This window comes from Aethalodelphis obliquidens, unplaced genomic scaffold (genome assembly GCF_003676395.1).
Source record: "Aethalodelphis obliquidens isolate GAN/ISIS:26980383/991018 unplaced genomic scaffold, ASM367639v1 scaffold20, whole genome shotgun sequence".
NCBI lineage: Eukaryota > Metazoa > Chordata > Mammalia > Artiodactyla > Delphinidae > Aethalodelphis > Aethalodelphis obliquidens.
In genome coordinates, this window is record NW_020837964.1 from 9,064,192 (window position 1) to 9,078,132 (window position 13,941).

The 13,941-nt window shown below is 50.0% G+C and overlaps 1 protein-coding gene across 3 annotated transcripts in view; it reads right to left on the reverse strand.

Moving 5' to 3' along the window:
* Positions 1-13,941, reverse strand: part of WWOX (WW domain containing oxidoreductase) — a 983,470-nt gene that overhangs the window by 189,363 nt on the left and 780,166 nt on the right. The window contains exon 9 of one of the 3 annotated variants that reach the window (XM_027119878.1): positions 10,981-11,825. The exons of the other annotated variants lie outside the window; for them this stretch is intronic. Coding sequence (XP_026975679.1) covers positions 11,757-11,825 — 69 coding nt within the window. The 3' untranslated portion in view covers positions 10,981-11,756. Of the gene's footprint in view, positions 1-10,980; positions 11,826-13,941 lie in introns of those variants that run through there. 3 annotated transcript variants of the gene reach the window in all.

The window sequence follows — 13,941 nt, forward strand, 5'->3', positions numbered from 1 at the left end:
TTTCTTTACCATGTTTAATCCAGAAGACTCTTGAAGGCTATGGTACCCCTGCCTCCCATGAGGAACTGACATCTTTTTGCCCTAATGGCCAGGAAAGTATGTAATGGATTTTGCTTCCCTTTTTGCTTTGACTACCAGGAAACTCAGAGCCAAGTCTTTAGTCCAAACACAACATTTTTGAATCCTGCAGCCTAAATATGCATTTTACTTTATTTTACCTGGTTTTTATTTTTACATATAATTTATGATCTCTTTGCTATTAACCCTCTAGGCTAGGTTTTAGCAAACGATGGCCCACCAGCCAAATCCAGCTCACCAGCCTGTTTATTACAGCCCAACTGTGATTTGCTAAGCAAACGGGGGAGGAAGGAAATAGACAAATCAAAACAGGCAATAATAACAAGAGACTCAAGAGGCTTTTACATAATGGTTTTTACCAAAACAAACCAACAAACAAACAAAAAAAATCAGAAGAAGAATATAATTCCATGACACATGAAATTCAAATTTCAGTGTCCATAAATAAAGTTTTATTGGAATACAATTTTACCCACTAATTTATGCGTGGCTCTTTTTGTACTACCAGGGCAGAGTTAAACAGTTTCAGCAAACCTGAAATATTTACTACCTGGCTCTTTACCGAAACACTTCGCTGATTCTTCCCCTAGGCCACCTCCAGGGTTTGTGGACCAGGCACAGGATGGATGGATAGCTCACTGGCTAGACAGCCTAGAGGCAAACTATCAGCCCAGCCTGTGGTTAATGTCAGTGTCTACATTATTCTTTCTAATAAGCTTTGGAACTAAGGCCATCCAAACTCCATGTTTCTGAGAAAAAGTGCCACTTTAGAAGAAAGACACAACCCACTGGATCCCCTTTCAGAGTACTGAGGGTAGCTGCTTTGGTCACGGCAAACCTCAAAGGGCAGGTGACAGGCCCACCGTGCCAGAAGACACATGGGTCGAACGAGGACACCTTCAGCTACTCGCGACGGGGGATGAGTATGGGTGGAGACGCGGGAGCAGATAAATGGGAACATCAAACGTGAGGAAAGGGAATTAACCGATGAGCATGGCCCTAAAGAAGGGCCACGATAACAAAAGCAAGCTCAGGAGTGGAAGAGCCGACTTTGGAAAAGATAAAATAACGAGGATGAGAAAAGGTACAAAGACAGGAAGTGTGGACTCGGCTAAAATTCCGGGTCACGTGACCTGAGTCTCCTTTGGAAAAGTAGGAGGTGAGGTCATCATCTAAGAATGAATGGGTGGGCCAAGGTGGGCCTGGAGTTTTGGGAAGAACGTAAGATCAGACACAGGAATTTCTTGCTCATGGGAAAGAGAGTGAACGTGAGACGGGAAGAGGATTCAGGGAACAATAACCAACCTCCTGACTGAGACAGCACCTCTGCTTCTCCCAAGTGGGAGTGGGGAGGGGAGTTGAACAGCAGTTTCAATCACAAGGGGAAGACAGAATCCCTAATACTCCATTACACCCCGCTGGGGTAGGTGGTCGTACAGACACCTTCAGCCCCCGCTGCTACAGCCTTTCTTTCTCAAACATTCCGGGCCTTTTGATATAATGGTTAGCTTAATCAGAAGATTTAAAAGGCAGCTTGGAACTGGGGAAGACGCAGAGAAAAATCTCGTGGTGGGCTGTGTTTCTAGCTCTTGCTGCAGATGAGAGTACCAAAACCCAACCAGCAACCTGGGAGCTGAGCCAGGCCTCATCCTGGTCTTCCCTTCCCATCTGTTGTGGTTTTCCTTTAGGAAAAGTCACCGCTCACTGGAAGGAAAATAAATAAAGAAGTTCATGTTTACCGAGGACCTACTATGCAGCCGACACTCAGGTTAACTCTCGACTCCCCAGGGCAACTTGAAAGGAGAACATTGCTACTCTTGTACAAATAAGGGAAAAGGAAGTTCAAGGGAAATTGAATAGCTTACTAACGATCACACAATTGGAAACATGGGAAAACTGGAATTTTGAGGTGAAAGTTTGCCTGACTTCAAAGTCCTGCTTTTCCTCCTTAGCTACAAGCCCGTGAAATCAGGTACCTTATGTGGTTCATTCCTGTTCTCTCTCCAAGACCCAAGACTACATCCAGAACACAGTAGAAACCCAGGAAAAGTACTCCATTCTGTAACAATCCAACAGCAGATCGCAGATGGACAGAAGGGTCCAACGGCCTCTTATACAACAAATTTGGGGGGACAGAGGCTCAGGATGACAGTAGGTGAAAGAGGAAGCTCCTTTCAGGTGACACTTAGTCATCAGTGTTCTGCCTTTCTGTCTTTGATCCCTTGAAGGTGCCTTTGTCTGGTGCAGCCACCATTCTCCTGCTTCTCACGGAGCATTACAACCTCCCCCTGGGTGCAGCCATGGTTATTCCCTAAATAAATGCTTGTTAGAACAGTTGGCACAAAATAAGGACTTGTGAAAGAGAACTGGATAAACCTATGTTGAACAGAAGTAGGAAACGGAGAGGAATAAAAGTATAATTGGGGGCCTTGGAAGCAGACAAATCTGGATTGGAACCCACTCTCTGGCTGTGTACACGTGGGACAGTGACAATTTCTGTGCCTCAGTTTCTCCATCTCTAGGATTAGGACAGTAACGTCTCCTTTGAAAGCGGAGGTCACAGGAATTCAGCCAGGAATTGGATTGCTTTCACCAAGTCGGGGATGCTCCAGGTGAAAACATCCGTGTGACTGCAAACCTTAGAAAGATTTGCAGCGACTTCCGGATTCCCTGAAGCCCGGGGAGCAACACCGACATTTTTCAAATCGTGGAAAACTGAGGGATGATCCAAGAAAACGCAGACATCTTGAGAAAATTTAAAGGCTCCAAAGTATTTTTCCGTTCACGGACCACAGAAAACAGGAAAACATTAATAACGTGTCAGTCAGTGCCTGACGGCTAGCAGAATCCTCCCCAGGAAAGTATCTTTTGGTATAAAGCATGACTCTTGCATAGCGTTTGCAGCCCGATGTGTCATAACAACCCCTCCCATGACCACCTTTCAAAGTTGACAAAAGCCAGGGCCTTCCTTTAATGGGACCAAGCATTCCCAGAAAGAGACCTTGCTCTCTGCCAGCCCCAAGACCCAACTCGAGCCGAAGTGAGGAAATGCAGGCGATCGCTCAGCTTCCCAGCGGCTCTCAGAAATTGACAGTCTGTAAATTACTGCCTGGGAAGCATATCGCATGCCAGCTGACAAAAGGAGGGGAGGAAAAAATCCTTCCAGATCGCGCAGCATCCTCTTCTCCTCTTTGGGGAGGAGGTGTTTCTGGCGCTCACGCCACTGGACCCAGAAACCACATAAAAAACATGTGATTATAAACACCTGGGAGGGAGGCAGCATGAGAACGAAAGGGAAGGATAAAGGGGACCCCCACCTTTCCCGTGGAGTAGGCAATCTGGCTAGAAAAATAAGAAGAAATGAGATAATAAAAGTAACAAATGAACCTGCAATGGCTTTGCTTCCGGGAGCTCCCATCTGATTTCAGATTGGTTCTCCAAGTCAGCTTGGGCGGATTAACGTATCCACATGATGCAAAAGCCAGCTTGGGAGAGACCCAGACCTGGGCGGTGCAAGATTTAACCCTTGGCGAGTTGGCGGAGAGCGGTGTGCCCGGGTGGGAAGCAAAATAACAAGCAATATCCCTCGTCGTCAACATGTACGTGTATCAGACGAGCTTGTGACTGATGACGGAGCTTTGCATTACTTGACGGAAAACTTGCATTTTACTCCAGAAAAACTCAGAGAAAAATAGGAAGGGGGGGAAATAAAAAAAGACAACTCCAGGGAAGATAAAAAGAGTGATCAGAACTGAGGAGGGACAAGATAGGGGTGGGAGCAGATCTATGGGGTTGGATACATCAGTGCCTCACTCCCTACTCCCCGGAAGGGCACAACTGCTCATCGGACCCTCCTGCCCGTCCTACAGGAGGATGCAGAGGCGGGCTTATCCCTGCAGGCCAGATGCAGAGTCCCCTGAAGGCGGGGCCAGGAGAAGAGGATGGGGTGGAGATGCACGGCTGACAGGGCATGGATGGAAAGCCACCAAGTTCCTGCTGGATGGTGGTACTTTTTTTACACCTTCCTTCAGCCAGGCTTACAAAGAGGTGCCCAGTCTGCCATGGCCCATGCTGGGAGGGGATGTGACCTGGAGGAAAAGAGGACCCTGAGCTGAACACCTGCCTGCTGGCCACCAGGGAAGGAAAACTGCAGCTTTACTTCCTGCCGTGTGGAACCTCTAGTCCTCTGCATATACTGTTCCTTCTGTCTGGACTTCCCGTCCCCCCACCCCTCCATTCATTCCCACAATCCCTGACCAACCGCAACCAACTCGCAGCTTGGAGCTGCGTGGCCCCAGTACAGTGGCCACTAGTCCCATGTGGCTCTTGAAATTGATTACAATGAAGTACAATTTAAATTCAGAGGCTCAGTCGCACCGGCCGCATGCCAAGTCCTCCGGAGCGGCGAGCAGATGCTGCATTGGACAGTGCAGAGAAAGAAGACACCTACCCCCGCAGAAAGGTCCACTGGACAGTGCTGGCCGAGAGCACTGCCGAGGACTCCTGACCGCATCCCTGCTGCCAGCCTGGGCTACAGTGCTGTATTCTCAGCACTGTAGCCAGAGGGTCCCCTGAACGCTTCAGAAACGCCAAGCTCATGAGGACAAAACAACAGCAAAGAGACAGGTCCAGGTTAAGGGAGACTGAAGGGACATGAAAACCAAACGCAATGCGATCCACAGCTGCATGATGGGTCAAACAGCAACCAGAGCTATAAAGAACAATTGGGGAGATCTGAGTAGAGACAGCATGTGAGATAATACTACTGGAATACCGTTAACGTTCGCGGGTGTGACAATGGTATTGTGGACGTGAGACGATTATGCAGGAGAATGTCCTTAGCCTTAGAAGGTGCCTGCCGAGGAACTTCGGGGTGAGCTGTTAAGATGTGTGTAATGTTTAAATGGTTCAAAGAAAAGTGGGTATGTGTGTGTAGACGTATATGCATATATAATCACATATTATCAGATATAAAGCTATATCATCACATATATAGAGATATATATCCTGAACAACAGAAAAACCTAAAAAATATATGAAGACGTATTTCGTACGTGCTTACGCAGAGAGGGAAATACGGCGATGGGTAGAAGCAGTGTCCATCACGAGCCCATCCTGTGACTCCTCCACTCGGGAACCTCCCGTGCCTTCCCATTTCCCTCCAAGTAGAAGGTCAAAGCCCCTGCCAGGCCCAGAGGCCCTACACAGTGCAGGCCTGCCCACTCCCTGCTCCATTCCCCCCAGCTCCCGTCACACCAGCTGCCGGACTGTCCCTCCAGTGTCTCAGGCGTGCTCCCTGCGAGGGCCTTGGTGGCCCCCGTCCCTCCGTCCTCCCTGCCAGGAATCTTCCCCGCCATCACCTGCAGGGTTGGCTTCCTCACCTCCTTCCAGCCATCACCCAGCCGCTGGCCTTCTCCCTGACCACCTTGTAAAACCATGCTCGCTCCAATCCACCCTCTCCCCCTTCTGGATTATCTCCTCCCTTCAAACACTCACCATTTCTCATCTACTCTTTCGTATTTATTAAATGTCTGTTTCTCTGCCCCACGCTGGCAAGGCGGGGGCTTGAACCTACCTTGTTCTCTGGGGGGATCCCCAGGGCCTGGAAACTGCCTTCCACAACGCCGTCACTCACGGCCCTCCCCTTTCACCCGAATCTCAAATGCAGTCCTGTGGGCTCAGGGTCAAGGCCACGCCCTCCCAGCTCCCTCTCTGAGTCTGTCCCCTTGGGCATGGGCACGCCCCTCTGGGTACACGCTGCTCTCCGATGTGACTGTCCCTCTTGTCTCGGACATTCCGCTCATCTCTGAATCCCCAGCCCCACACTCCCGCCTGGCACCCAGCAGATGCTCTGAAAACCTTTGCTGAAGCTCCACAATGAAAAGCCAGACTCGTAAACAGACACTTGCCTCATGGATGGACTCTTTAAAAAAAAAAAAATCTAGGCATGAGCAAGGAAGAGAGGAATCGTCAGAGAGATTTAAAGACCGAAACAAGAACAGGGGGCTGGGGCAGCAGCTCGTATAACATTCCTTGGGCTCAAGACCCGTTATTCTTCTACTCCATTTTCTTCTGAACAGGACACTGAGGTTCAGAGAGGCTCAACGACTTGCCCAAGGTCGCGTGTTAATCGACAAGTGATTCAGTTCCTCTCATAACCTGATTAGTGACAAATCTCAGTCAGCTCAGGCCTCACTCTATCCAACAACCTTCCCAGACGAGGTCCAAGCTTCCCTGTTAGGCACAGTCTCACGTGGATCTCTGCTCTACAGCGCGGACCTGGGCTGCGATATCACATTTCTTTGTATGAAGATCTGATTGGTGTCTAGAGCGAAAGCTCCCCGAAGCCGGGCCCCGTGTTTCCTTTTTTCCTCCTCACTCACTCTCCCGCCCCTGGCCCAGTTCTTGGCTCCCAGTTAGAGATCAGTGCATATCCGGTGCCTGAGTGGAAGCACCTCAGCCCCCTAGAGCAGCAGCCCCAGCCAGCCAGATTCCAGAAGCCCCCAATCACCTGCAAAGAACAGGACAAACTTGGAGGCTAGAGAGCTCCAAACGTTTATAACGCTCAAGTGCACGGGCGTTCACATCTTTCATCGAACAGCTCCAGAGAGTCCACGTGGTCAGCAGGCCTTCTGAGCAGCTACAGTGTCACTTCTTAAGTCTGGAAGAGCAAGGTGGCTGCTGACATCAACCTCGTCCCTCGGCCAGCTCCACCGATTCCTCTAAATAATACAAGACTTGTTGGCAATCAAGTTAAACGACGTTTAACGGTGAATACGTCTGATCCTGAATCAGGATAACTGCATTAATGTCACAGAGCTGACTCGATACCTGGCCAAGTTGTCCCTTTTTTAGAAGGTCGGGGACATTTTTAGCTGTCCCCTCTGTCCACGTGCTGCTCATTATGCCAGTGTGGCTCCGTTTAAAGGCACTGGCACTTGTTCAGTTCCCTTCTGGTCGCCGGATGCAGGTGGAAGCCCGAGAGGCTGGAGGACAAAGCCTGGGCGGGTGAGGTGATCTGCACTCCTCCAGAGGCAGCAAACGGCAAGGTCAGAGCCTTCAGGTGAAGGCTGGGGGATGCGGGAGGGGGATGGGGATGGGGGGGTTACAGCCTGGCATTGGAAGCGTGATGAATCTGGTCCTGCATCCCAGCTGTCCTTGAGTGGCCTTGGGCAAACTGTATTATGCCTCTGAGTCTCATTTTCAACATCAGCGACATGGGAATTCCACAGACTGTGAGAGGCAGGGTTCCAAGATGATCCCTCAGATCTCCACCCCCTACAATACACACCCTTGCAATTCTCTCCAGTGTGGATAGGACCTAGGAATAGGATGGGATAGCTAGCTCCTGTGACTGGAATTACGCTATCCAACAGAGGTGGACGGACTTTGCACATGGGATTAAGGTCCCGAAGCAGTAAGTTTGACGTTCACCCAAAGGGAGAGGATCCTGGGTGGGCCTGACCTAATCAGGTGAGCCCTGAAGAGACTGAGCCCTCCCTGAAGAGACAGATTAAGATGCTCCTGTGGCCTCCGAGGAGAAAACAGTCACGCTGTGACAGCATCGATGGACGGGGCCACATGGCAAGGACCTGAGAACAGCCCCTAGGGGTGAGAGCAGGGCTCAAACAGCCAGCAAAGAAATGGGGACCTCGGCCCAAGGAAATGACCCCCGGTAACAAGCACAGCCTCTGAAAAGACCCCAGCCCTGGAAGACACGGATTTCAGCCTCCTGAGACCCTGAGCAGAAGACACAGCTGGGCTGGGCCTGCGCTTCGGACCTGCTGAGATGGTCTATACAGGGTGGAAGCTCCCGAGTTTGCAGGAATTAGTTATGCAGCAACAGAGAGGAAATGCAATGAAAGTAACCACTCCTGAGCTTGTCAGGAGGAATAACCTGCATGCAGAGTGCTCAGTAACTTTGCGGGATGAACAAAGGGCAGTTTCTATCGTGATTTACTGTCTCTATTGCTAGTAGTAAAATGATACATATTAAATAGCTTTTGTAGCCTGGAAAGACCTCTCAGTTCCATCCTGGCTCAGTCACTGGGCATCTACGGATACCGGGCAAGTTATGGGACCGTGTCTGTTTTCTCACCTGATACTAGTGCCACCCAGGGTCATCTGTCTTTTGATTAGCTCTGCAGTGAGGCTTAAGGAGACAAATAATTTCGAAATGCTTGGCCTATATGTTAAGGTTAAGACATGGTGGTGATCACAGTTAACTTCTCTTACCATTGCCTGGCCCAGAAACTGCCGGCATTTAAAGGCAGCATCCCAATGATGGAGAGGTGGGATTGTAAAGGGTGTTCTCCAAAGGATAAAACTACAGGGGCACCGAGGGAGAATAAGGCCAAAATGAAGTTTCCTTTAAGTACGGCAGGGTTTCATGGGATGTATTTTTAGACAGAAAGGTTAACAGAAATACCAGGCACTGGAGCAATCTTACCTGATTGGATGGTGTCACCATTTCAAAGGATTCCCACATGGATTTCAATCGTATATTCATTCATTTGCTCAGTCATTCGCTCATTCATTCATTCAGTGCTTAAAGTGTTTCAGGCCCCAGGCTTGAGGCTGGATCTTCAGCCCACATTCACTGAGCGCCAGAACCCCATCTCCAGGGAACCGCTGGGCATCAGCCCTCAGGCTCAATCTCAACACACCCCAAACTCAACTCTCCTTCCTCCCTGTGCTTCGCCTCCTTATCTCAGGTAACAACACCATCCTCCACTCAGTCACCCAAGTTAGGGACCTCAGATCCGCCCCCAGTGGGACCAAGTCCTGTCAATACTGAATCCTAAAGATCTCTTGAATTGGGTCCCTCCTCTCCCTCCAAGGGCATACCCTTAGCAAGATGCATTAGTTTCCTCCTGCTGCTGTCACAGATTACACTAGCTTGGTGGTTGGAGAAAACCATAGAGCTACCCTCTTCGAGTTCTGGAGGCCAGGAGGCTGAAATCAGGTTCGCTGGGCTAAAGTCAAGGTGTGGGCAGGGCCAGGTCCTTCTAGAGGTTCCCGGGGAGAATCAGTTCCCTTGCCTTTTCCCGTTTATAGAGGCCACCTGTATTCCTGGGCTCACGGCTCCTTCCCTCAATCACTGCAAGCTTTTGGTTCCATCATCACGTTTCCTAATTCTGTAGTCAAATCTTCCTCGGCTTCCATTACAAGGACCCCTACGATTACATTTGCACAACCCCCCACCCCTGCCCATCGTGCCTCATCTCAAGATCCTTAACTGACTCACATTCACAAATCCCCTTTGGCCATGGAAGGTAACATTCCTGCAACCTGGGGATTAGCACAAGGATACCCTTGGGTGCTACGATGCAGCCCGCCCTATAAAGCCGGTGTCACCTCTCCCCTGAATCACTGCAATAGCTACTAACCACCATCCTGGCTCACCTTCTCCAGTACAGCCTATGGAAAGCAGCCAGTGGTTATTCTGAAGGCCTCAGGGCCGCCCTGTTTGCTGTTTCTTCCGTGTGGAACACCTTTCCCCAGTTGACACGATGGCCCTTTTTCAGGCTTTCGGCTTCCTCGGGAGGCTTCCCCTGATTATTCTATTGATGTAAGTCCCCCCCATTACTATTCTCCATTACACCGCCTTGTTAATTTCACGCACACTCTGGACACTTCCTGGAATGTGCTTGTTGATTTCTCCATTGCCCTTTGCTCTCACTAGTAGGTAAGTTTTGTGAGCACATGGCCTTGTCTGTATCATTTACTGTTGTGTCCTCTTTGCTGAGCACAGAGCCTGGCAGGTGACAAGGCACCTCTGGAAGGCAGAAGAGTGGCCCCCAAAGACGTCTCCACCCTAATCCCTACGACCTGTAGATATATTAGGTCACGTGGCGAAGGGAAATTAATGTTACAGATGCAGATACCGTTTCTAATCAGCTGACATCAAAATAGGAAGATTATCCTGGATTATCCAGTGGACCCGATGTAATCACAGAGGTCCTTAAAAGTAGAAAAGGGACTCCGAACAGACAGCCAGAAGGATGTCAGTGTGAGAAGGGCTCGGCCTGATGTTACTGGCTTTGAAGATGGACAAAAGGGGGCCCAGAGCCAAGTGGGAGGGCTCCCTCTAGGAGGTGAGAAGGGCAAGAGAACAGATGCTCCCCCAGAGCCTCCAGAAAGAGTACAGCCTTGAACACACCTTGATCTTAGCCCAGGGAGGCTCGTGTTACAGACTTTTGCCATATACGGAACTAAGATCATAAACCTGGGTTGTCTGAGATCCTAAGTTTGTGATAATTTGTTACGGCAGCAATAGAAAACTAACACAGTGCCCCACAAATATTTGGAGTGAATCGTCTATGCGCCAGTAAAGGTCAAGGGTTGCCCAGAAACACCAGAAGCTAGAAAGGAGCAGGGAAGAATTCTCCCCCAGAATTTTCAGAGAGAGCAGGGCCCCGCCCACACCTTGATTTGGAACTTCTAGGCTCCAGAGCCGTGAGGCGATGCCTTTCTGTCGTTCTAAGGCACGTAACTTTGTGGTACTTTGTTACAGCACCGCAGGGGAACTCATATATCAGGCCATCATCTGTGGCCACAGGTGACCTTGCTCCTGTGGCTCTGGCCTTAGCTTGGGTAGTAAACGATACTGGGGAATAGTGTGTTCCTTCTCCTCCCACGGGTCAGCAAGCAGCCGTGAACTTGGTTCTGAGACAGGCTCTTGGGGACCTTAGCTGGGGAGGGAGGGAGTGGCATCAAGAAGCCAAAGGTCGAGCTTCCCTGGTGGCGCAGTGGGTGAGAGTCCGCCTGCCGATGCAGGGGACACGGGTTCGTGCCCCGGTCCGGGAAGATCCCACATGCCGTGGAGCGGCTGGGCCCGTGAGCCATGGCCGCTGAGCCTGCGCGTCCGGAGCCTGTGCTCCGCAACGGGAGAGGCCACAACAGTGAGAGGCCTGCGTACCGCCAAAAAAAAAAAGAAGCCTCAGGTCCACAGGCAGAGAACAAGGTGGTGCTCAGAGCAAAGAGTGAACCTCAGAGGAAAGCAGGAAGCTTCTCAGCTTCCTTAGCCAAGACTCAGTTTCCTTCCTCAGAGGGTAGTTGAGGGTTAACTGTGCGTGTGCCCGGCACAGGGTCTGGCGCTAAAAGGTCCAAGTTTATGCTGTCCCCTCCTCCTCTCCACGAGCCACCTCACTTTTCTTAAATTCAAGTGAAAACAACAGCAATAACTTCTTTCTGCAACATAACAGGAGACCTCTAAAAGCATGAAGGCCAGAAATAAGCTGTGGACTTAAACAACCAAAAAAAACAAATTTGCAAATAATCAAATCTCACCTAGGTGCGCGCCCCCAGCAAACTGAAGGAAAACGTAAGTCCCTGCTGTGCCTCTTTATGACCTGAGGTACGCGGAGTCTCTAATTTAAGGCTAAATATAAAACTAAAACACACACAGCTGGACTTTCAAGTCTTTTCCAAACACGTTTAATACCTTCCCGTGAAACTCCCCAAATCCAAGCAGCCCTCACTTTGCACCAGTATAAACAGAAGCTGGGGCAGACGGAACACACAGGCTTCAAAAGGATGTTGCAGAGGGAAGAGGGACGTCTGAGCGCAGGGCGTCCAGAGGGATCGGGATGCTGACGCATGCTCACTGTCACATGGAGTCCTCTGCCCACCATGCCTATAATGGGAACCAGCAGAGCCTGGCCGGTGGGCCACCGCTAACAGGGTCTGCCTCTGATGGCAGCTCTTTCTGTCCCCGTGTACTTTTCAGCTCTGCTCCTGCACTCCTGGGGGCAGCAGAAAATGAGAATGATTCAAGTCTGCTGGGCAGGTATGAGTGGATTCCCTGTTATCCCAGGAATTCTCCCTGGGGGAGGTGGCGTCCATAATACTGGGCCACCATCTGGTATTGCCGGGTACTCTTATTCACTCGACAGTTCTACACGGAGAGTCATCTATGTGCCGGACGCAGCTCTGTGTGTTGCACTGGGAAACAGCAATGAGCAAGTCGAACAAAACCGGGGGCCACAGCTCGAGGAATCACCTGCTGCAGGTAGAAGGACAATAAAGATGACGGCAGAGTATGGTTGGTGATGTGCAAACAATCATACAGGAGACTGCGGCGTGGTGAGGACGGGTAGCGCTGTAGCATGGACAAGCTCTAAGAGGAGGTGACAGGCGACAGGCACCTAGAGGGTGCAGAGGACTCAGCCACACAGGGCTACAGGGGAATAACTTTCTTGACAAAGGGAAGAACAAAGAGCAAAGGCCCCATGACAGCTCTCAAATCTGCCCCAGATTCCTCCATATTCCTTTCATCAGGAGGTACAGCCCACGGCCTTCCCTTTGAATCCAATGGTTTCGGGACTGCTTCCCCCAGTGGTGTCCAGTGGGAGGGATGCCCTGTGACATCCGGGGCGGGTGAGAAAAGCCACGTAGCTTCTGCTATGTTGCTGAACACCTGCCTTACGGGGATGCAACCAGGCTGAGACCGCCGTGCTGGAGCCCAGCTGAGCGCACCCTTCCTGCTAGGCCAGCAAGGCACTGGACCTGGGGGAAAAGCCATCTTAGACCCTCTAGACCAGCCTCTCGCGGACTGAACACCACTACGCGACCCCATATCCACCGCTGTGTGGAACAGGAGATCCAACCAGCTGAGCCCTATCCAAAGTCCTGACGCAGAAAATCACGAGATCTGATAAAACAGTCACTGTTTCAAGCCAGCAGATTGTGGGGTACTTTGTTTCTCAGCGATTTTTTTTCTTAACGATAGATCAATGAAAGAGGCCCCAAGCTGATAAGAGGACGATGCGATGAAACATACATGCGAACTTCCCGGCACAGAGTGGGCTCGCAGCAAATGCTAGATCACGTTCCTTGTGACAATAGAGTTTGATTGCCTTTCGGTTTCATTGCCTATCTTTACACTATGCTGCATTAAATCATAAACTACAGGCAGCTTACCCACGTCTGATTCTTACTGAGCACTTGGCTTTATAGAGCTCTCAAGGTTAGAAAATGACAAACACGTAAACTGAGGCGGTTTCTCTTTGCTCTCCACTGAGGAGGGTTCTGGAAGGAGGTTCTTCGGTGGGAAAGAGTGTGGTCTTGATTGTTCTGCTCCCGACATGTGTTTCAAGACCCCGCGGCGCACACACTGTGGCAAGCCAGGTGTGTGTGCCGGGAAGTTTTTAAATGATTTCCTGAGCGCTATCATTCTTCTTTCCTCAACAGCATGGATTTTTGAGCTCGAATGCGTTTCTGCACTAAGGAGAATGGACAGTCTCCCTTGAAATGTTTCCTCACGGAGTTATTTTTCAAATCAGCCTCTAGAAGAGGTTGGAGAAGTTACTGACCATGAGCACGCATTTCTGGAGCCAGGTGGGCCTTGGTGTGAAACCTGGATCCTCCCTTTACAGCTGGAGAGAGACTGGGCATGTGGGTGAACCTTTATAGACCTCAGTTTACTCCTCCGTGAAATGGGAATAAACACAGTGCCTCCCTCCCAGTTTGCTTGTGAAGTTGAAATGAGATAGCGTCTGTGAAGGCCTTAGCAAAGTGAGAGCTCAAAAGAATGGATCTAATAAAAATGGTCATTGTTACTTCTGCTATGACAGGAGTTCTCAGATCTAGCAAGTAAAAATACAAGACACTCGACGACGCCTGAAACCCAGATCAACAATGAATAATGTGTTGGTAGAGTACGTCCCAAATATCCCATGGGATAGACTTACACTAAAGTCATTCACTGTTCATCTGAGATTCAAATTTTACTGGGTGTCCTATATTCGGTCCTAGATTATTATGATTGTTATTCACCATGACAACCCACCCCGATCGCCTGCGTATGTGCCTCCCCGAGACCCCTGATCACACTGTCCCCCGTTTTCTCATCTTTAATAA